The sequence below is a fragment of the Engraulis encrasicolus genome, chromosome 18 (genome assembly GCF_034702125.1).
Source record: "Engraulis encrasicolus isolate BLACKSEA-1 chromosome 18, IST_EnEncr_1.0, whole genome shotgun sequence".
NCBI lineage: Eukaryota > Metazoa > Chordata > Actinopteri > Clupeiformes > Engraulidae > Engraulis > Engraulis encrasicolus.
Window position 1 is genome coordinate 15,826,438 of NC_085874.1, and position 25,781 is coordinate 15,852,218.

The 25,781-nt window shown below is 44.1% G+C and overlaps 1 protein-coding gene across 1 annotated transcript in view; it reads left to right on the plus strand.

Annotated features, from left to right (window-relative positions):
* Positions 1–25,781, plus strand: part of pex7 (peroxisomal biogenesis factor 7) — a 72,251-nt gene that overhangs the window by 41,028 nt on the left and 5,442 nt on the right. Inside the window, exon 8 of the mRNA XM_063222376.1 lies at positions 7,163–7,262. Coding sequence (XP_063078446.1) covers positions 7,163–7,262 — 100 coding nt within the window. The remainder of the gene's footprint in view (positions 1–7,162; positions 7,263–25,781) is intronic.

Consider the following 25,781-nt stretch of genomic DNA (forward strand, 5'->3'; position numbering starts at 1 on the left):
TAATGAGGATCCAATTCTGGGACCCCTCTCTCCCTGGGCCCGAGACAAGTGACCCCTGTGTCCCTCTCTGTCGACTTCTCTACACACACACACACACACACACACACACACACACACACACACACACACACACACACACACACACACACACACACACACACACACGCCTTTTGTGTGAGGAAGTCGCTCTGTCTCCCATTCATAAATTCTGCCTCAGTGTCCTCCTGCTTGTAGAAGATTCTGCCTGAAGTCTGTGGACTCAGCGCCGACCATGGTTTGCTTTGTATTCCTGCCACGGCACGGGCCGACACTGACAGTCATTTCTGGGGTCATCTCTGTCCTATGACTCATGGCGTTGAGGAATAAGAGCAACGAGTGCAAAGCTATGGCTGTCTTCCAGGGACCCCTTGTCTGAGACATTTTTTTTATTGTTTTGTGGAGGGTGTTTTTTTACTGACTTATTTAATTATAGAAATAGGCCATTGTAGCTTTGAGATGCTGCCAAAAAAAAAGCAAAAACAGAAGAGGCATTTGCCCAATGATGGTCACTGCTTGCTTTGTGTTTTCCTTTTGACATTAAATGACCTTCATCATAACCCCGTAAAATAGGGAAATTATCCTTCACCCACCCCCCTTTAATTTAATTTGACTTGTCATTAGAATGTCGGATTAAGGCTTGGATGGTATATTAAACAGATCACAATTAGTGCTCTGTGATGAACTAGATCAGTGGTTCTCAACCATTTTTTAACAAACGTCTCCTTGACCTAATCATAAACCTACCAATGCCCCTCTTAGTATTGAACAATATTGTAGACTAATGCTCTGTATTGGAATCTGGGTGCTGCCCCTCTCGGCTGTCTTCTTCTCAACGCCCCCTGTGGCTTCGGGGCTGTAGAGCCCCCTTTGAGAAACACTAAACTAGCACGAAACCAGTTACCGTGGTGATAAATGCCTAATAGATCATCAAAGGGATTCCCTCTTCAGAATAGGTTAAATTGATGCCCTTTTCATCCATTTAACTTTGTAACCTTTTCCTGCCTATGGGAGGAGACCACCACTAATTATCAGTTGGAGGGCGTTGAACCTGTACAGATATGGGGATCGCCCAGAGACCAGGGAGAAGATTTGAATATTTACTCGGCTGTTTCTATTCAAGAGGCAAATAGTCTTTGTGTTTAGGGAGGGAGAGCAGTTGATAGGTGTGTGCGTGTGTCTGTGTGAGAGGTGTGTGTGCGTTTGTGTGTATGTGTGTGTTTATTTGTGTTTATTTGTGTTTGTGTGCGTGCGCGTGCGTACGTGTGTGCGTGCATGCGTGGGCAAATGAAAGAGGTAGGGAACTTGTTGTGGGGCCTGGTACAGAGCCAGACAGTTTATATCGATCGTGAGTGTGGTTTTGCCTGGGTCACTGAAGGAGGATTGCAGGGGAGGATTCCATTAAATGGCCTGTCTTTCTCTTCTTTCTCTTTTTTCTGTCTTTTTTTCTCTTTCTCTCTGTGTCTACCCCCTCTCTCTCTCTCAGTGTCTACCTCTCTCACACACTACACACTCCCCATTTCTCTCACTTCCACATTGCCTTTCTCGTGTTTCTCTCTCTCTCTCTCTCTCTCTCTCTCTCTCTCTCTCTCTCTCTCTCTCTCTCTATCTCTCTCTCTCTATCTCTCTCTTTCTCTCTCTCTCTCTCTCTCTCTCTCTCTCTCTCTCACACTCTCACTCTCTCTCACTCTCACTCTCTCTTCCTCCCCCCTCCTTCCCACTGTCTTCTCCCACTTTCCATCCGCATGTCTCTCTCTCTCGCGCGCGCGCGCTCTTTCTCTCTCTCTCTCTCTCTCTCTCTCATTCTCTCTCTCTCTCTCTCTGTCTCTCTATCTCTCTATCTCTCTCTCTATATCTCTCTCTCTCTCGTTCTCTGTTCTCTCTCTCTCGCGCGCGCACGCTCTTTCTCTCTCTCTCTCTCTCTCTCTCTCTCTCTCTCTCTCTCTCTCTCTCTCTCTCTCTCTCGCACGCGCTCGTACATACATTCTCTCTCTCTCTCTCTCTCTCTCTCTCTCTCTCTCTCTCTCTCTCTCTCTCTCTCTCTCTCTCTCTCTCTCTCTCTCTCTCGCTGCAAGGATGGCAGATGGTTTATCATCTGTGTGCACACACTGAGCCCGAGGCTGGATCCAGTGCAGATCACCATGTTTCGGCTATCATTGAAAGTTTGCTGCTTTTCCCTACAGTACATATTGCCTGCCTTTTTCCTCAAACACACACACGCGCGCACACACACCAAATTCTAAGGGAGTATCCCATGACTTTCTACTGATAACTCATTGATCTGTGTGGGTGTGGGTGCGTCTGTATAGTAATGTGTCGGTTCATTATGTCCGTCCATCGCCCTTAAGCGCTCTAGCACCATCCCCATTTCACGCTGTCCTCACATGCGCAAAATGATTCCTTCAGGGGGTGCAGCAGTTTGTTTTTGGACGGCCTGTGTTTTAACTAACAGCTGGACTCCAAAAGCTTCCATTACTTTAGCGCCCAGGCCTGGTTGTTTGACAGAGCCCACCCATTGATGTCTGCACCATTAGTGATAATCTATGCAGAACTGACCCTGTGGAACAGCCAGCTATCGGCTTGTGCCCGCTTACGGCCTGGGGCAGTGGTTTAGTTCCAAAACTAAGGGTTTGCACCCCAGTGGAGTCACAGTGGCAGTGCAGGTGGGTTTCAGAGAGAGGGGAATGTGTCCATAGTGCCCATACACCATGTCATGTCAATAGTAACACAACAGCCATGGCCTATTTGTTAAGGGGATGGGCTTTAGATCGTAGGGTTGCAGGTTCGCATCCCACACTCCCACTCCCTATCTCACTCCATGGCTGAGGTGCCCTTGAGCAAGGCACCTAACCCCACACTGCTCCAGGGACTGTAACCAATACCCTGTACTTACAAACTAACTGTACAAAATAACTGTAAGTCGCTTTTGTATAAAAAGCGTCAGCTAAGTATAATGTAATGTAACAAAAAAAGCAACAGTATTGACATGAATGGTTAACATGGTGAATTTAAGATTAAAACAGAATATTCTTCGGACTAAAAGGGGGTCACAACAGAAGAAAATTTTGGAACCACAGGTCTGACGGGAGAGGAAAACCCATGTTACTCAGTGTTGATGTTGACATTTGCTATCTACTCAATTCCACTTTAAAATACTGTAAAGGAAACATTGTAAAACATATAAGCTAGATCATTCTTTCTCGTTTGGTTTTAAACATAGTAAACATAATCTGATAAATGGTTAGGGTTGTGGATGTCATTCCCGTCCATTAGGAAGAGAAAGCCAGTAGTTGGGATTTTCTCTACTTCATCTTAGAGTCCAGTCAAATCCTTGTGATTAATGAGATGGATTTTTGCTCTGCCTGCCAGCTTGCCATAATTGCTGGGTATTTTTCTTTGAGGACAAAGTGTATGTTTTTTGGCTCGTTGATCAATATCGCCCGCCACCAATATCAATTTTCTTCTCAGCCACATTCCTACCGTTGCGGCCCGGTAAAAAGTCATACGATCGCCATCGCTTCCCCTTCCTACGTTTGTATATTGTCAGCCATTTGTTGAGGCGGTCAGGCAGTGCCTTATCCTCTTGAGACTTGACGTTTTATGCAAATAATATGCCATTGACACCCTTAAGACATTGCCTCATAACTAGTAAAACAATTTGAATACACATATCTGTTAATGGAGTAATTATTGTGTATGCGTATATGTATGCAAATGAACAGGCTTAGTGTTTTTTTTTTCTCTCGTAGTTTTCGTTTTATCAAGATGGATGGGCTGGAGTCTATTTTAGATTGCCCCAAATCAATCTCGACACCAGGTCTCGTCTTTGTTCTCATGCACCGTCAGCATTGTGGCGACAGACGTGCGCCGTTTACAGTAGTCCCACATCCATCATCACCTTAATCAGAGGAAATGATTTCCCGGCTAGCAAGAACCGGCGCCCACAGACTCTTTTATTTCCCACTCGGTGCAGATAGGGTCACTGCTGTTGATCCGCTCCGCACGTACGGTAGATTGTGTGTGTAAAAGCAAAAGCACCTGCTACGACACACACACACACACACACACACACACACACACACACACACACACACACACACACACACACACACACACACACACACACACACACACACACACACACACACACTCAATTGCCTGTTTACCTAACATAACCTGTGTGTGCCTCGGCCTCTCTTTTGTAAATTGGCGAGGTTGTGTTATTTACACTAGATAAGGTGTCCCACCCAGTCATCACAAACACTAGTGGGCCACGACCCATGATTGGGCTGTCATGGAAAAAAAGCCTGAATGGAAACCTTCTTGAATAAGCGCGCCATATGACTTTTGTTGGTTTGTGAAGGTAGACAAGCAAATGTTCATGCTGGGATTGAATGAGGTTCCTCCATGTTTCACTGAAGTAGTCTAATTTGGCGAGGTTATTCATTTGCCTCGCGTTGTCATTGGTATTGTCATTGTCATGGAGCTACGAGCCGTGGTCTCTCCATCTCACGTTAGCAAATATTGTCTGTTTAGCACACAGTCTGAGGCATACAGTACAAATGTCAGTATGTAGGCCGTGAATGAGGTTTGGTCAATAATTACTTGCATCGGAATAATGATTCAATAGCCTAAATTACTGGTAATATTTCTAAACATGGGCTCTATAGCCTCCCCTTTAGGGAGCCCTCACAGGGCTTTGAGAAGGAGACAGTTGAAAGAGGGTGGTGCTTATTTGCAATTGGGAGGCATTCAACATGTATCTTTTTTTTATACCAAGGGGGTGTTGGCAGGCTTATGATGAGGCTAAAGGGGACATTGGCAGGTTTTATGATGAGGTCAATGGGGTGTTTGATTAAAAAAAAAAAAAAGGTTGAGAACAACTGGTCTAAATTGATAGATAGCAAAGCCAACCCAACACAGTAACACCAGGGGATGCAGATGTCATGGCCACACCACATAAGCAGTGAGTCGGATTTGATTGGTCTATGATTGCTTGCATGAAAATCATGAGCCAGTTTTCAGGGTGTGGATGAATAGGAAAACGATCTTTCAAAAAAAAAAAATAACCCACGCGTGTAATCTAATGGCATAGCCAAATGGAGACAACAGGGCAACACCCAATTTGAGCTATATGTTGTATGATTTGCAATATAATGCATGCATATTATTGTATGAAGAGCTTGTTTCCAAAATGAGATATCCACCATTTTTGACTTTTTGCATTTTAATATTGGAATTGACTGTTAAGAAGTCCTTTCATCTGTGTGACTTCTTGCCATTCAAATGTAAAATGTAAAAAATATTTTTTAAACCTCTATATAAATGCATTTTGCAATGCAATTCAATGGAATGCCCAATACCAAAATGTCAATTTCCCAAAATGTTCCAAAGTGGATATATCTCATTTTGGAAAGAAGCTGTTCGTATGCAGTGCTATACAAATACACATTGTTATGAATAGTATTATTACATTAGCCTTGCTGTCAGCAATAACCTCAATGAAACGACCAATGCCCCTCCGCCCCCTAAGGGGAGGCGGAAGCAAATTGCACTTGTATTGAGATCCATAATAACATCAGCGTGTCCTGCTGGAGTCCATCGCCCACGAGCGGTGAAAGATGCCATCTTGAATGGCTTTCATTTGCCATTCTCGCAAATGCGATCAGCGCAGTTCAACAATGAGCTCCACAATCGAATCCATTGAGATCCATTTCGTTTGGGGCCATAACGTGAACGTAAAAAAGACCAGTTTCCACAATCTCCTTCTTTGCTCCTTCTACCGTTGGAGTGCTCGCCTGCTCTATGGTGTGCTTCTCCACATCTGTCTCTTACATAAAATGTTCTCCATCTCGTTTATTTTCGTCACACTCGCACGGACAGCACACGAGGAACTAAACGAGAAGTGCCTCTCCTGCTTCACTGAAGGCCCTCTGCCTTCTCTATTCCTCCCTAATGTCTGTTTTTGAAGCCCAGCTTCCCTGTATGCCACATTGATGACGGTGCGTGTGTGTGTGCATGCGTATGCGCGCGCGTGTGTGAGAGTGTGTTCATTTATCCAAGCGGCCCTTTAGACGACTAGCGCTCAGGGAACCAGCTGGCTACCCCTGGGGGCTCATAAATAATGCCAACCCAACACACACACACACACACACACACACACACACACACGCACACGCACACGCACACGCACACGCACACACACACACACACACACACACACACACACACACACACACACACACACACACACACACACACACACAAGCGCACACACAAATGTGCACTCCACCCCACCTCACTGCCACTCTGGCCATTTGTGCTGCCAGGTCTGTCATACACACACACACACACGCACACGCACACGCACGCACACACACACACACACACACACACACAGTCTGCCACTCTGCCAGAGTACAGGCAGTATTAATGCTCGCCTAATGTATTTATATAGACGGGGGAGTATTTTCAAGGAAATGATTTAATTACATTTGCAAAGTGGATCGGCGGCTACGCTGCGGCCAGAGAGAGAGAAAGGGGCTGCGTCAGGGCTTTGGTGATGGCTGCAGCCCCCTCACACACACACACACACACACACACACACACACACACACACACACACACACACACACACACACACACACACACACACACACACACACACACTCACACACACACCTCATGGCCAGGAAGACAAACAGCCACTCAATTAGCGTGATTGCCCTGGCTTTCTGTTGCAGACTCTGTGTGTGTGTGTGTGTGTGTGTGTGCGCGTGCGTGCGCGCGTGCGCGTGCATGCGTGCGTGTGTGTGTGTGTTTTTGATCTTTCCACAGCCTTGCTATGGCTGTCGCTGTTTAGCCTTTCTTCCCTCATTGCTATGCTCACTTTGTCTTTCTCTCTCTCTCTCTCTCTCTCTCTCTTATTTCTTTTAATTTGTTCTTTTGTTAAAGAATTGCACACACACACACACGCACACACACACACACACACACACACACACACACACACACACACACACACACACACACACACACACACACACACACACACACACACACACACACACACCATTGTACTCTCCCTGACTATCCCCTGTCTGTGTGCCTCTCTGTGTGTCTGCAGGCTCTGGGACTTCTCAAAGGCTGAGGCCCTGTTGGAGACGCTGGAGCATCACTCTGAGTTTGTGTGTGGCCTGGACTTCAACCTGCACGTCCCTAACCAGGTAAGCAGCACGCAGGACCTGGACTGCATTTCTCAAAAGAGAAGTTGTTAGCCTGTTATCAACTTCGGTAGCTATCAATGGGAAAATGCATTGAAACCAACAAAGTAGCTAATGTAGTAAGCAACTTTGGTTTTGAGAAATGCACCACTGGGCTGTATTCCAGGAACAAGCACGGCTAAGTGATGAACCTGTCTCAGTGAACCCATTGATGCACACATGCTTAAAAAAACGACTGCTAAATGTCTGAGCCCTTTTTGGGAAAAGGTGCCCTCAGCCTATAAAAACCTAAATATCTCAACCTCTGAAACGCATACAAACATGAAATAAGTTGCATTTAAAATCCACGACTCTGATCTTGCATTATAGTGTGTTCAATTAGCTCTAATATATCCACATTTGTAATAGAAAATCTCAACTCTCATGAGCCTGAATGCTGCGTCCATGCAGCTTCAGGTGGCTGAGTCAATGTTGAGCTACGCAGCACTCAGCATCAATAGGTTAACCTACAGGAAGAGGTAAACCTGCTAATGGATTGCCCACAGGTGTCATTTAGTTAAGAAAAGAAGGACTTCAAGCTCCTCTATTACATGATTTACCACAACATAGGACTTAACTTAAAAAGGTGAGGTTGCAGGTATGACATCATGTTGGTGGAACTTCCCCAGGATTCTAAGGTTCTACATAGACTCCTATGAGCCTGCGGAACCCCCAACGTGATGTCATAATAGTACATTTTCTTAAAATGGTTAACCTGCAACCCCACCTGGTTTACTACTTAGTATAGCTGGGCTCTCAAAATCCACCCCGGGGGTTCATTTCTCAACTGTGTTGTCGCTTAGTTACAATACAATTTAACATGGGCAATCTACTAAGCTGCCAACTGTTTAGTGACAACACTTTCGAGAAACAGGGCCCTCGTCCTAGTTGGGTCACAGCTTTGTAAAAAAAATTTTTTAAAAAATTATTCTACAAAAATAATAACGAGGTGGTGATTCCTTAGCACAAGTACAGTCTAATAACTAACGACAGTTTCATGAAAGATAACTGTTAGGTGAAATATTCACAATCGTCAGCGTGTTGGGAGCTCTTGGATGAAAGGGGTCAGTCCATTTGAAACAAAAAACGGTTGATCCAGGCAAGTCCAAGTACAGTGGTAAACAGAGAGAGAGGAAATCGAACGACCTTTATTTACTCTTGGCTACAGCATGATTTAAAAGGCCAACATATTTCGACCAGGAAAGGACACACAAGGCATGACACATGAAGAGATATGAATGGATGATAAATGAACAATTTATTAACTGAATACAAGTTAGACATTACATTGAACACAGTGCTAAACTGTATGTGTTGAATTATTAGGATCGATACAAGTAAAATCAGAGATATTATTGCAAACCGGAATAGAATCAGACAGAGGGCAAGAGAGGCCGAGACAAACAGATAGAATGGAGTCACTACAAGTTCTATTATGATTGTCCAATAAGATGGGCATCATTCTGCATCAGATTCAGGGAACATCTTAACCCCACCCCACCCCCTCTCTCTTTTTCTCTTCCTCGTTAACTGTCACTCTTAAATGACCTTTTCTAAATCCAGTGCTAGACAGTTGTCTGTTTGTGTGGAACAAAGTAGGCGTCTTCCATTAGATTGTGCGTGTGCATGCATGTGTGTGGTCAGCTTGTATTTGTATGTCTTTGAGTGGATGTCATTTTTGCTTGTATTTCCGTGTTTTATTGTATGTGTGTATACACTGTGTGCGTAGCATGTGTCTAAGGAAGTGTGTGTTTAAAATTATGAGAGTTATTATAATTGATATGAAAAACAATTTGATTTGCTGAAAGGGTCTCTGGGTTTATAGTCTCGGATTTTTTTTAAAAAAAAGGCTCATTTTAATTATGACTCTCTGTCTCTCACTGATATTCATAATGAGGGCCTGTATTTTTTTAAATATATTATATATATTTTATTTTCTTAAAATGATTTTTTATTATTACTTTGTCATCCATTGGTGTTTAAGCACTTTGCCCATATGTACACATCATATACATTTTAATTTACTTACTTAGACTACAGAGGCACGGCAGTGCTCCACAAGGCCTGTAATTATCGTCCTCTTTAACGAGGTTTCCGCCCTCTGTGTGGATGGAGGACAGGTTGTATGGGCACATATGGGGAGGGGGACATGTCATCTTTTTCCCTTTGTCATTGACACTGCAGGCACCTCTGACGCATCAGAGATGGCTTTTCCATGAATGACTTGACGTCACAGGCACATGTGCGCGCACACACATACAGTCGGTCCCCCTACAATGCACACCCTTTACCGAGGTAATGCCACGTCATCCACCTCGGTACGTACCGGGCCTAGCTGCAGTGTACCCAAACAACCGCCGGGTGGCACTTGGGAGCGCTCGCTATACGCTTTACCACGTGGTAGTCTCTCTCTCTCTCTCTCTCTCTCTCTCTCTCTCTCTCTCTCTCGTCTCTCACCTCTCTCTCTCTCTCTCTCTCTCTCTCTCTGGCCTACAGCTTACCTATTGCAGCGCTCCCCGTGTGAGCTTGACGTCCAAAATGTTTATTACCATATGGAATATTTTACGATGCTGACGGCATATTAATATACAAGTGAGGAGTTCGTTGACAGTTTCCAATTCCCCTCATGTGGCGCACAGTGCTCCGCATGTAGCAGGATCGATAATGATGGTCAGGGCGCACAGCAGTGCTTGGGTTGCTATGCTTTTTTTCTGGAATACTGTCGCCGATTAGATAGAAATATTCCTGTTATGAACCCAGGTTTAGTAGATAGGCTAGCCTATCGCGCAGCGGACGAGGCAGCCTGCAAACAGTTTGAAGCGCAACGTGGCTGTAACAAGTTAGAAAGTAGCCAAACTCTGTTGCTTGGTAACCTTTTTAAATTATGAGCGTTCCACGAACTATCTTTCTTTGCGCACGCTATAAAATGGCAATAAACATGTTATTTTAAACTACTGGTTAACTATTTATGCTTTCTAATGTAAAGCCGTATAATAAGCGGGATAATGTATTGTCCACACGTGACTATCGGAAAATATTTCCCTTCGAAGCGTAATAACACCCCTCCGCCTTCGGCGTCGGGGGTGTTATTCGCCTCGTCGGGAAAATATTTTCCTATAGTCACGTGTGGACAATACATTATCCCTTACATATTCACCAGCACGCACCGATTCAGCGGATAGCCTAACAACATGCCTATAAATTGTGTGAGAACACCTCCAGGAAGTAGGAAGAGTCATAAAAAGAATAGCCTAAATATAAAATATAAATGAATTTTCTTTTTCTTTTTTTTTTTTTTTTTAAATGATGATCGGATGAATTGCATTAATGTGCAAGCTCTGACAAAATGCAAATTGAGTGTAGCCAGAAGCCATACCGATTATCGCATGGCAAGATTTGAAACGTCTAATATTGCAACTTCAGACTTACCTCACCGCAGTAACCTAACAGCGCTTCGTTTGAGCGTGTAAGCGTTGGCTATTTATCACACATCGCCAACAGCTGGGGCGATAACCTAACCTACACTTCCCTAATGAATTTAATGTTGTCACATTGACAAAAATTAGCAAGCGACTGATATTGCTGTTTTCGTGCTCAAATTAAGTGTAACCAACTGTCGGGTTATGTGTCGCAGGTGAGAAAGTGCGCATTTTTCCAGCGACACCTCTCCTTGTTACCAAATACCCTGGAGAGTACTGTACACCACAAATAGGCCTACGCCAAGACACAAATATTGAGTTTTAAAATAATATTTATTAACTAACAGAAATCTAAAAGAGTCCCGGGCACCCCAAATCTATACAAGTCCGAAATTCCAAATTTCATTGGAGAACCCCCCCCACAGTCAATCCGTTCCGAAGGAGGCGGAGGAGCGGTGGCCTGATGTCCATCCATTGCGAGGCTGGGGAGACAGGAAGAGCTTGGTGACAGTAGGCTTGAATTCCATAGGCAGTCCCAAATGACACTCACTTCCATAATTAAGTAGGCTACGCAGGTAATCGCTGCACTTATTCCACGTGATTTACAACACTGCACTCGCTAGTCTAGGTTAAACGTTAGGGGTGAAGTTGCACAGCACTCGCACACGGCACGGCTCACTGCAAACAATGTGTGCTGCGATTCACCTGGGTAGGCCAGCGGTGTTAAAAGTGAGTCCAAGTACAACTGGGTTTGGAGAGAGAGAGAGAGAGGGGAAATATATGCTGGGAAATATATGCAATGTCATCTCAATAGTGGAGTTCCGTGCATGGGATTTCATCTGGGTCAGTCAGAAAAATGCATGCACCTTGCGCACCGGGAAGTGTGGTTTTTTCAAACAAGAAAACTGGTTCATCATATGCATGGCTTAAACTGACTTTAATGTTTGCCAACGTGCTATAGTTTTCCTCTCATAATAGCACCTGGCGACTGTGACCACAGTTAGATAACCTCTCGCGCGTAAACCCATTAAAATATAGCCTAGCCTTCTGTGGCTATTCAGAGCAATATGAACCAATCAGGGTCGGCGTTGCTATTAAGCAAAATACATCCCTGATGTCTACTTAACTAAAATAAGATGCATTTGTCTAATATTTGGAGACATCGCCTTGCTCTTTCTGCGGGGAATTAAGCCGCCTCTCTCACTCGCTCTCTCTCTCTCCCTCTCTCACGCCCACACACACACACACACACACACACACACACACACACACTGTTTGGAGAGGACGCATTTAAACTGTAACAGTTTAGGCAGTAGGGGAGAGCAGGGACTCATGAAACTCGGGACGAATGAAACACTGCGATTTACTCGAAAACTTTAACATCGCCTATCCGAAAGTATGAAAAGTCAAAGTTGTCAGGTTTACAGGCAAAAGGGATTTAAGTGTCAGTAGACACTGTCGGGACGAATGAAACAACCCGTTTCATCCGTCCCTCTCGCCCATTGACTTAAAGCAGGATCAAAATAAAATGGGAGCACTTGAGATGACTATGTTCCAACTTGTCTTGAGCACCGTCGTAGCGCAACAAATCATTATCGTAAACATAGCCTATAATTGGAAATTACAAAAAATAGGCTACATTTTATAGACTTTGCTATAGGCTAAGCCGACTCCTCTACCTGTTTGAATTAGTGCAGCCTTACAGGGAGGACGTTAATTTGGCATAGGTCAACTGCAAGAGACTACTAATTTGTGACTTGACGTGATGTGTGAATAATTAGGCTACGATATGCAACAGGCATATTTAGCCGCACTCAGTCATTCATTGGGTGAATGTCCCGACCCTGTGTGTCCGCGTGCATGCATGGGGTGGGGAAAAACACATCAAGCGTGCCATCACCCACCCATCCCCCGGACGCACGAAACCCATTGAAGATCCAAGCAATTGTAGTCTGTCAGTATTTTAGTGTGGGCCCAGGGAGTTTGAATTCCTGCATGGCCTGGTTATCTCAATAGTGCCAAGAAGATGTTTGCCCTCAGGCTAGTGTGTTCATAAAGCGCATGTTCGATTTGCTGTAATAGGCTACGATCAGTAAGCCTCAACTTGTCTGTCGTGTCTTTTCCTTCTTTCGATATTTTGTAAAATAGGCCCACGTTAAAGGCTAAATACGATAATAGGCCTAAATAAGGCTAATAAAGTAAGCTAAATAAGTCAGGCCTAAATAAAGTTGTTTTAGCCTATGAACTCAGGCAATGCAGAAATCTTGGCCTATAGGCTACCGATGGCTTTATGAACTTCATGACTGGGCTACAAGATAGTCGGGTAAACATTTTGACTTGTAGACCACCAACATCTGATGCTGAAGTGGGGGAGGGTGTTTTTTTCACTTCAAATGTTCCCCGACACACACACACACACACACACACACACACACACAACACACACACACACACACACACACACACACACACACACACACACACACACACACACACAGAGAGATACGCGCTAATCGCTCTCTCTCACCGTCTCTCTCCTCTCTTTCTCGTTGTTGCTATACGTGCATCTGGATAGGCATAGGCAGTGTGGTCACCCAGCACATTTTCATAGAAATGCTGTGTTTTTTTTTTTTAAATGAAATCTTTATTCAGTTAGGTTGTGAACAGCGTTTCTCTTTCGATGTTGCGTCACCGTGGACAAGTGCCTGCTCGAAAACTTAATGCAAAGCGGCTAAAATGTTCAGAACGTGTTGAACTTTTCAGAACATGAATGTTTGTCTGTGGGGGAGGGGTGGGTTACAGCAGTGCAGTGCAGTGCAGTGCACGGGACTGCACAGCCTTTTGTGACATGTCGTGGCGCGACAGGTTAGGCTATCCAGCCTCCGAAGGAGTCATAGTTCCCCAGTCATACTGTTGGTTCGCATCTCCACCGAAGCAACTGAATTTGCAGTCCTAATCACAGATGATTAGCCACACCTGGTGTAACAGATGTATTGTCATGTGTGCATCACATCCCCAGTTAACCGGAATCCCGTCGATCGCGCACAACAGCGCATTGAAAGGATGAAATGTTCACAAGCACCAATACAAAAAAAAACGTCTTCAACCTATTAGTCCGTAGGCTATCCTGAGGATATCCGTTCCTGACTTGAATAGGTAGTGCAGAAATAATTAACAGACATCACTTAGCCTAGGCCTATAAGTTAGGAGCGGAATTGAGACGGCGAATGCAGGACAGAATTATGAAAACAAAACACCGTCGACTGGCGGTCTTGTTTAGGGATCACGCTTGTGTTATTATCAAATACCCAACGTTACGTGCAACGCGCAATTGGCTGACTCTTTCCACTTGTAGCCTAAAACTGAGGGAGGGATTAACATACAATGAGCTACACTGAAGCAGATTACTCTGCTTCGCAAAAAAAAACAGTGCACCAATAATACCCCAGTCTTCAACCTACTATTTAGGCTACCAGATATATAGGCTAGTAATAGTATTAAGTTGTGCTACCTTGTTTTTTGTGGTAACGACAGTGTAGATCAGGTAATAACCTGCAATAGGGGAAGCGGCATGCGCCAGTTTTAAAGACGGAATGTCGTCGCCAAATGTAAAATCACCTCTCTCATGCTGACATGACGGGCACTACTTCATTAGGCTACAATGTTGTTCATGTCTGTTTGACTCACACTATACGAGTGGTTCAATTTGTGTTTTTGTGCTCATCGCACAAATGAGACAGACAGGCTTGCTTGATAGGGCTACACAAAGCAAGCGACATCGGTCCACTCAAAATGGTCCGAACTCCGCCGCTTGATTTCATGTCTCCTCAGTCTCTCCATTACGGTTTATTAGTATACTCTGTTTTGCTATTTTCGTTATTCTTAGCCCTGGCATTACAGATGAAGCAACTGTGATCAGTGAGGTTGTGGAAACGGTTGAATAGGCCTATGGTCCTAAATTGGAAGCGGCCGATGCCAGTTTTGAAGACAGAATGTCGTCGCCAAATTTAAAATTCGATCTCTATCATGCTGGCGTCACGGACACACTTAATTACAATGGTGTTCCTGTCTGATTGACTCGGTTTTAATTGTCTTTACCGGTTCAAATTGTAGTAGGTATGCAAACTCTGTATCCTGAGGATACCCGTTCCTGGCTTGAAATAGTGCTGAAATAATGAGGGACGGATTGGGAGACGGTGAATGCAAGACAGAAAAAAGTCGAGTTTAAATTCACATTGTGGTCTTGTTTAGGGCTCACACTTGTGTTATTATCAAATGCCCTATCAAATGCCCAATGCTAAATAAAACATGCAATTTGCTGACTGTATTTCTACTACTACTAAAACTGGGGGACGGGCAAGGACGGAAGCACAAACAGACACAGGCAGACGCTGCTCTGCAAAAGCGGTGCTATACTGCCCCCCGCATTCCGAATGGCCACAGGGTGTAATGATCACGGTACGCTGCCGCGGCCCGGCACGGTAGTGAGCAGATTGAAGTTACACCATCTGTACTGTATGTGCACTGCACACAGAAACACATGCACATGTACATGTGTGTGCGTAATAGCCACACACACACACACACACACACACACACACACACACACACACACACACACACACGCGCACGCACACGCACGCACACAAACACGCACGCATGCACGCACACACAACTCGGGTCGGTGTATCCACTCTCATACATAGCATGACAGAAATGTTGAGCTGTAAAGAGCTATAAATTTTGCTTCGCAGTTTCGTTTTGTGTCATCTATTTAGCAAATAATAAAATGTGCTTTCATTTTGAGTGAAGCACTTAATGAATATTGAATTTAAAATTAGTACTGTATGAGTATAATGTATTTAATAATCACAATCTTGGTCGGGGAGGGAGAAAGAAAGAAGGGGGAAATAAGCAAATGGAAACCGTGAAACAAAAATGAAAAGAAAGAGAAAAAATGAAAGGATGTAAAAGACACAAACAGAGACGAAGTAGAAAAGAAGAAGAAGAAGAAAGACACAGAGTTACAATCCTTTCTTGAGAGAGATAGGAATGAATAAGGAATAGGGTAGGAATGAAATGGTACAGAGAGAACACCGGTTAAAAGACACACGAGGAGTGAACACACACACACACACACACACACACACACACACACACACACACACACACACACACACACACACACACACACACACACACACACACACCTTTTATTTTTATTTTTATTTTTATTTTATTTCTTCTTCACCCTTCTTCTGCACACTTGTTTTGCACCGGCCATGCATTTCATTACAAGTGACACGAAGGTGTCTCTATGTACATGACAAATAAATATCCTTGAATCCTTGAATCCTTGAATCCTTGAAATCCTTGAAATCCTTGAATGGGAGGAATCGGCAGAGAAGATGAATGGGATAGAAGGTGGAGAAATGACGACACAGGATACATTACATTACATTACATTACATTGCACTTGGCAGACGCTTTATAACCAAAGCGACTTTCAAAAGAGGACATAATCAAGCCAACATCACAAGCAAATACAAAGTGCACAGGAGATATACAGAACAACAAGTGCAGTTGCAAAGAGGGTTATTTTTTATTTATTTTTTTTTTATTTTTTTTTTATTTTTTTTTTAATCATAAAGAGTAAATAACGAGTACACACACACACACAAGCACACACACACACAAACTAAACTAAACTAAACTAAACATCATGTCAGGAGTCTGCCCTGGGGCAAGGCCAGTTCAAGCATTAGTCTAGTAGATTCTCTCGAAAGAGGAATGTCTTTAGTTGTTTCTTGAAGGCTGCAAGAGATGTGCTTAGTCGAATGAAGTGAAAGAGTGAAGCAAAGAAAAAGAGAAGGGGAGGGAGAGTGGGTGGAAGGGATGAGAGGTGGAGGGGATGGGATGGGATGGGATGGGATGGGATGCAGGGAGAGAGAGAGGAGGGAGAGAGACGAGACTGGGGGGTCCTGTGGCTCAGTGGGGACCCGCGTGCGAGTCTAACCTGAGGTCATTTCCTGATCCTTCGCCAGCTCTCTCTCCCACTGCTTTCCTGTCTATATTCACGGTCACAGCATAATAAAGTCACCCCCACCACCTTCATTTAAAAAAAATCATATTCCATTTTACATGTTAACAATGTTGTCAAATTTTTATATGTGTCACAGGCTGGCTGTTGATTAGTGAGGTTTTTTTTTCCCTTCGGTGGTTGTAGGAGTTATTACTATTCGCTACACACACACACACACACACACACACACACACACACACACACACACACACACACACACACACACACACACACAAGCCCCTCACAAGCCAACATGGGTGTGTGGAAGACGTGGGGGAAGCCATGGGCTGATTTCAGCTTTTGGCCGTGCTCATAGTATGTATGCAGCTCCTTACACAAAAGCTGCAGGCTTAAGATTTCATTTTGTTTATCTCACAACAGACAGACACCCCTTTTTCATATGAAGTGAAGCCTTGACTGTACATCGCCCAGAGAAGCGAGTTGTCCCTTTCACTTTCTTTGTTTGTTTTCATTCTGTTCGCACGCGCACACACACACACACACACACACACACACACACACACACACACACACACACACACACACACACACACACACACACAGACTAGGGCGCGCGCACACACTCAGAGAAGAAGGCACACACACACACACACACACACACACACACACACACACACACACACACACACACGCACATATACACATGCACATGCACAAGCACACACACATGGTATACATATGCGTGCACGAGCACACACACATGAACACACACACACACACACACACACACACACACACACACACACACACACACACACACACACACACACACACACACACACACACACACGAACACAGCTAGTCAGTCCCTCTCTGTGTCACATTAGCTGGCAGGGTTTCTCTCAGCAGCCGCGCATGATTGTGCCTCTGTAAGGAAATTGGCCCTCTGACTCCAGGGGCTCTAGAGAGAGAGAGAGAGAGAGAGAGAGAGAGAGAGAGAGAGAGAGAGAGAGAGAGAGAGAGAGAGAGAGAGAGAGAGAGAGAGGCGATTGGAGAGCGAGCATTAGAGGAAGAGAGAGGGAGAATATCAACCCTGTCCACACCCTTTGAAATTTAATTTGAATCAAAGGCAGTGGGCTCCGCATACACATAAATATACTTCAGAGTCTTCAGAGAGGAAATAGCCGCTGCTTGCTTTTTTTCCCCTCCTGTGAATGAAGTGAGTGAACTAAAGTGAACAACATCAGCACAGTGTGTACAAGGGCAGGGAAACAGTCTTTGGTTCATTGGTTTAACATATATATTAGGGCTGGGACTCGATTACATTTTTTAATCGAATTAATCTATAGGCTTTATAATGAATTAATCGAATTAATCACATTTTAATTACATTTAAATATCTGACTTGAGAACAGTGAAAAAAAAATTCACATGGATTTTGAATAATTACAATAAATAAGCTTAATCTAAAAACATTTCATTTTTAGAAGAAGAGAGAACTCTTCTCAATTTCAGCAGGCTGTTCACCATCAGGCGTAATACTGCCTTCCAATGGTCTAATCCAGAATTATGTAGCTATATTATATTGTGATTAATATTTTAATCGTGTTAATTAATTAATCGAATCACGTGATTAATTAGTCGAAATGAACGTGTCAATGTCCCAGCCCCAATATATATATATTTTAAATGAACCAAGAGATGGCCACCTCTGCATCCTTATTAGCCATTGTCCAATAGAGCTCTTCAGCGTTGACGTCAACTTGTAAGCTTATGCAGCGGTTGGCGTTCGGGTTCTATGGCGATTTTTTTACATTGCAACACGCCATAGAGATTCAGGTTTGGCAAAAATATAAGTTGCTTGCCAACAACGAACATTAGCGTGTCACCGCATCCCTTTCTCATTAGTGGAACAGATCGTATCATCATGTTGGTGTATTCACATGTTAAATCATGACGATTTTAATTCAATATTGCTAACCCCTTTCTGATCATTAAAACTTCCGAACTACATGCAGTTGTCTCTTACCTGTTACGTCATCCGTGGTACGCTACATCACGATTCACACGATCGAGAGCTCGAGCCCGAATTTATACTTTCCTTTGGTTGCCATGGGTACAACCCTCCGCACGTACATGACGTTAGATACAGGCGCCGCTTCTGTAGTCGCCAAAAGTTTCCGGGTTTAGCATATGGACGCAACATCGTATTTATGTCGAAGTTTGACACAAAATGATCAACCATGTCATACCTACAGCCTATTTTTAACACCCTCGACAGCTTGCGGGGGTTCGCTAAGCGCGTGCTTGCACTCGGAGCTTATTTGAAACTGGCCCCTATTCATTCCCAATGGGAGGCCGGAAGCCGATACGAACCAGGATGTCCTTAAATGCTAACATGAAAGACTACAGTCTACTACATGCTTCAGCGTTACTGAAGAGCTCTATACATGGCCAGACTACATACTAAAACTGGGAACACTGATGATGGGCTAGATCCGAAACGTTTGTCCCTTGTCTGTCGGTTTTATTTACTTTATTCGGCTTTGTTTAATACAGTTTTGATTTTGCATTCAGCTCTTGTGTGCGACTTCTTTTTCGCCAGACTACATACTATCAAGACTCACTAGAATTGTTGATCTAGAATTGTAAGAGATGTTTAAATCTTGTTTTAGGCATTTTCCAAAGCATTTTGCAAACATTTTCTTGATCTGATATTGAGTTACCTGGTCTAACCAGCCAGTTACTTGCAGAAGTCACTTACGGTACATTAGGGACTGTTCGTAATTTACCGGGGGGGGAGGGCTGGTGCGTAGGGGGGGGAGGGCCATGATGAAAAAAATGAGGTGGAGGGGAGGGCCATGGCAAAAAAAATCGGAGTTAGGGGGAGGGCCATGGGAAAAAACGAATTTATTTTATTTTATTTTCATATATTATTTTAAATAATAATAAAGAAAAGCTCTGAAACACATCGCTTTGCTATGCAAGGTCCCGGGTGCATACTTTAGCACTGAAGCGTGTGTCTGTAGAACTATCAGGTGCAGCTACTGTAGATTGCCCGCGCTGACTCTCTTTCACTGTAGGATTGCTAGTGCTACGGAGGAACATTGAGCATCATAGAAAATGACCGTGAGCAAATATCAAACTAGCTGAGGTGAACTATAGGCCTATGGGCTAAACAGTTTGGGAAGTTTTGACAACGAATTGGATGGGCATTTCCAGAGGAATTTTGGAGAGGTGTTGTGTTGTAGTCAACTGGTGGTCACAGCCTCTGGTAAGTCATGATTTTATATAATGGCACCGCCGTGTGCTTTACATCTGTGTTCAATGGTCGCATAGCACCGCCGAGAGAGACGTTTGTTTTAGCTTGTGGTGTCAAGGTATTAATAAAAGTGGTATTAACAGCAATATGTTTGCTTGGGCATGCATCAACACGGTCTTAAACCCATTGGAGGAGCTAACTTGTTGTGAAGAGAAAGTCTCATACTTTGGTGATCAAAAAACGGACCAACTAAGTAAGGAATTAGGTGAATTTAAAGTGCGACGGAAGAAGGGAATGTCACCAAAATTGTGCATCGTGTCAGGTAAGAAGTGACTTTTGTTTCTTGCGGTGGAGATTGGATTCGTAGTAGCACATTGGTAGGCTAGGTCTTGCCTATTGCTGGTGAAGTCAAACTTAGCCTCGGAGTTGGCTATGGGGTGAATAATAGCACAGCCGATGGTGTCTATCATAACTGTTGCCAAAATTGAATTGTCGCGGTGTGAAATGGCTGTGCTATTATTAGATGTTTTGGACTTTTGTAGTGGTGGCGATTTGTTCCTTTTGCCTCTTGCTGCTGATTTGACCACCGTTTAGCGGCACCTTTTAGTGCGTCTTAAATATGGCCAACGTCAAATGCAAACTAAAGGTGGCTTTCACACTCTCCCTGTATCAATAGCCAGCAATGGCACCAGCTGCTTTGGCGCTTAACCTACTTCTCTCTCCGATCACAGCACAAACTCTTTGGCCGTCAGAGTGTAGCCTAATCACATTCGGGAAGCAGTAGGCCTATGCCTGTCTGTGTGTGCGTGCTTTTGTGCGCGGGCGGGGAGACAAGGCAGGGGTCCTGATCGTATGCATCTTGAGAGGCCTATACACAGTCGCAATTGCAAGAAAATCTAAATTGTTTGAAAGCCCGGTCACCTCTCACAAGTGCATCGCATAGCCTAGTCATGCATTTCTACTAATTTCACACATTGTAGACTGCCCATGGAGAAGAGAGAAACTGTCACGGCAGCGCGATTTGCTCTTGAACACGCCCTCACCTCCACATAGGTGCGCGTTTCCCTTCCATAAGAACTTAATAATTTTGAAGTGAAATGTTAAACAAAAAAGGTAAAATCTAGTCATCCTTGGTTAGGCTACATAAAACATGAAGAAGTTAGTCAGATGGGATTCGCCATTCTTCATCCTAAACTTGATTAGAATGCAGGAAATTGCATCTAAAAAAAAACATTTTTTTTGGGAGAGGACTCCCAGACCCTTCGCTGACCACAGCACCCCCTGGTCAAAATGAGTTCCTGCGTCCCTGCAATTTGTCTTGGTGACAGTGGAGTTAAAAGGCATCCCATGCAGCCGCAGAGGTAGATTCTAGCGGCTTCTCATAGGTATCCACTGATATCGATAGCACATAATAGTGCAGACAACCGCCCTTGATGTAGGCTACTCTGACTGTTGTCATGATGGTTGTTCATCTACCAATTTTACATATTACATTTTTGTACCTGTAGGGGGAGGGCCATGGGAAAACAAAATTGAAGTGGGGGGAGGGCCATGGGGAAAAAAATTGAGGTGGAGGGGGGGGCCATGATTTTTTTTTTTGACCGGACTTCCAGCGCACCAGCCCTCCCCCCCCCGGTAAATAACGTACAGTCCCTTAGAAAGAATGGGCAGGATTTTTCACTTTCACTACTGTTACTTTTGATACCACTGTTCCACCCAGATAACCAGCTATGTTTAAAGGGTTAAAGGTCAATTCTAATGAGTTAAGCTGTTTTTACATGAGAACCATGTTCGGTTCTAGCCTTCATAAATATTCATGAATGTTGACGGGAGGTTACCGGAGCTTGTCTGGGACGCATTTATATTACAAGGTTCTTCACCTGAGCCATAGGTGGTTAATAACACAGCATGGTTAGTAACACAGCAAAAAAGTCCTCATCAAAACTCATTATGTGCACTCAAATGGCAAGGCAAGTCGTCTAGTGAATTGTTTAAGCAATAAGCCACGAGAGGCCGTGGGTTATGCTCGATTGATAACGAGTGAGGGGGAGTGGGGCACGGACTCAAGTGGCTTATTGCTTATCTAACACTGTTACACTTAATCGCTGACCAAATTTCTTTAAAAACGCTTTAATAACAATTAAGTTGATCCGCGACGTTCAGTTGACATGTTGAAGAAGGTGATTGTGGTTACCCCGGCTACATTACTCGGCATGCGTGCGTTCGTCGCGCTGCCAGACACACACTTTGCTATAAAAACTCAACAAGGGGCGATAAACACCGCAGGAATGAAATGCCTTTGCAATCACACTGATACCCCAACCACAGATGGTGCAAAGATATACTCTTCTTGCAGACTCCCTACCCCAACTGCAAAATATTCTCATTACCGATGTAGATGTGCTGGGTCCAATTTAGACGCGCATAGAATCTTCAGGTGGAAGGTGTAGGTTTACGCTCGATTGACCACGGCTATCAGCCAATCAGAATCGAAAACCGGACCGCACAGTGTTAGATAGTGTATTGGATAGTGAGGTTGGACAGTAGATTTTAGTTGAATTAACTGCAGACTATTCCCTCTGTCTAGCCAAAGTGCAGAACTCACGGACCAGGAAGCAGATTAATAGCCAGGCGTCCTGTCTTTCAAAAACTGCCTTCAGGGAGATGTTTATCTTAATTTCACAGCATGCAGACTCTTCTGCTCTAACTGCCTGTGAAACCTAAGGAAAGTACCACGGTGCTCTTGTCTGTATGTTCTTAGGTTAGACTTGCATTGGCAATATTTGCATTGGTTGCACTGTTTTTTTTTCCATTCTGTGGCTGCATAACATTAGTGGTGTCAACAATAATCGATCCGGCGATCCAATCCAATGCGGGGCATGGACGATCCAGAATCGATCCGGCAAGTTCCAGAATCGATCCGGCAATTTTTTTAAGTTTCAATTACTTCCATGGATATTTCGGGAGTAAATGAATGTTAAATTAAATAAAAGCACTTCAAAACATTGTAAGACTGATACAGACTGATACAGAAAACAGCCAATAAATTCTTGCTCAGTATCTGACTACTTGTATTGCCTCATCATGACTGATGAAACATTTGCTTTGCTTTCAGTAAATATGTAATGCATTGCAATGCATTGTAGAATTGGGTCGGATCGGATCGCATAGAATCGAATCGAATCGAATCGAATCGAATCGCTACCTCCCGAATCGTGATCGAATCGGATCGTGAGGGCAGTGCCAATCCACACCACTACATAACATCCATCAGTGCAGAGCTGACTCTATCTAAACTACTACTTCTGGCCCCTCGCAATTTTTATGCTCTGCTGCCAGAGTTATTAAAAGCAGCTTTTAAGAAGGACATGACACATCGTGGCTCGCGAAAAAACTAGACTAACCTGTATGGAAACCCAAACTGTTTATGAACACTTTATTGCTAATTAATTCAGTCACCCCGAACAAAGAAGCAACCTGTAGCCTATGGAGACCCGACATGAAAACCGATGTGCAATGCAGCAGAATGAATTTAAATGCTTGTGAAGTTCAACTAGCATCATTAGTGTGCATTATGAAGATGGTGCATGTCTATATTTCTCCCGTCAAAACGTCATCTCACAAGGAGGCTTGGAGCTTCCGAAATGGACTTCATGGAAATAGCCACATAGCCTATAATACAGTATTTATTATTGAAAATGACTGTTCAGAAGTCCTATCACCTACAGTGTATGTGTGGATTCTTGCCGTTCAAATATTTTGAGAACATACTTTTCCAACCTATATAAAATAATATAGCATATATAATACATCTTAGTCTGGCCCTGTAGTGGATGCAGAGAAGATGCAGAGATATTTACATCAAATGAAATATAGTACTGCCAAAAAAAGAAATTGGTCATTTTGCGTACATGCATAAACCTTGTGCTGAACAGAGCATACATTAATTTATCCTTTTTGGCATGTTGATGACTAGTATTACATACATAACAAGATCATTACATCAGATGACAGATACTACCAGACTTTTTTTTTTTCATTTTTGAAATGACAAATATTTGTCAGACTAATGATCTGGATAAATATTCAATTGGTTAAATCCATAAGCTTACATCGTATGGCTTTGGTGAATCGTATACTATATAGTGCGTCGTTTCTCCACATTTCTGTCTATGTCTGTGCAGCGTCGTGCAGTGTGGAGGCATCGGAGTTGAGAGCACATCTCCTCCATTCCCGCTCAGATTTGCATGTACTGTAGAGCTCTTGTGCGTGCCCACCTTCTAGCTATATCCAGTATGTGCCACTTCTCCAACTGTTGCATGGAGTCGATTTACATTCACTTGGCTCTGATTTTTTAAATATCAATTTTCCATGCTTTAGAGGCCCACATACTATATTTTTTTACATTTGTTTTGCATTCCTTTTATGTGTGATCCTCTCTGTTTTCACACTTCAGTGCAATTGCCCCTTCAGGCTCCGTGGTGCAAGATGTCTGTGTTTTTTTCTGCCTTTGTTTTTGTTCCACCCGATTATCTAAAATCTTCAGTGCAAAACGATTATGATTGAGAAGAATGCCTGCGTTGGCGTTTGTCTGAGAGCCTCACACCCCCTCACCACCCAAACACACACACACACGTGCACGCACGCACGCACGCACGCACGCACGTACACACACGCGCGCACACACACACACACGCACACAGGCACACACACCCCATCACGACCCCCAACTCTCACTTCGCATCTCCAACAGGAGCCATAAATGCACAGAATCAGAAAGCGCAGAGAGAGAGAGAGAGAGAGAGAGAGAGAGAGAGAGAGAGAGAGAGAGAGAGAGAGAGAGAGAGAAAACAAACAGACCACTGGTTGCCTCAGCCAACTTGGAGGATATGGTCTTTTGGAGAAGATTGGGCATGCAGGCATACTTGGCAGTTACTGCGGCGGCTGATTTTTTTACGGGTTTTTTGTTAACTCTTCTGCTTTTATCATGCCTGTGCTGTGTGCTGTGTGTGTGCCTGCGTGCGTGCGTGCGTGCATGTGTATGTGTGGGTGTGTGTCTGACCGTGTCTGTGTGTGTGTGCATCCATGCATGCATTTGTATACTGTATGCAGGTGTGTGCATGCGTTAGTGTTTGTGTGTGTGACTTAGCGTACTGCACTCAAGGAGGGGGCAGAAAGTGTGAAGGACTCTCCACATCTGCAGTCTCCCTCCGCACTGCAAAACGCTGCTGCTCTACACAGACCCAGTGCCCTGGTTTACAAAATGTCACATCCATGTACCTCTCTCTCTCTCTCTCTCTCTCGCGCGCGCTCTCTCTCGCGCTCTCTCTCTCTCTCTCTCTCTCTCTCTCTCTCTCTCTCTCTCTCTCTCTCTCTCTCTCTCTCTCTCTCTCTCTCTCTCTCCTTCACACACAAATCCACTCACTCGGTTTGCAAAATGTCACATCCATGTCCCACCGCCCACCCTCCTCTCTACACGCACAGGCATATGTACAGCCACTTTCTCTTTACACACACGCACGCACGCACGCACGCACACACACACACACACACAGACGTGCATGCATGACCACTTTGCCTTCATAGTCACACGCACATACACACAACCACTTCCCCCTCAAACGCACACACACACACACACACACACACACACACACCCACGCACACACACACTCCTCCTCCTTCCTCTTCCTTTTCCCCCATCCCGCGGCAGTAGATGGTCCAGTGCGTTAACCCCACTTTGCTGGCTGGGCTGTGAT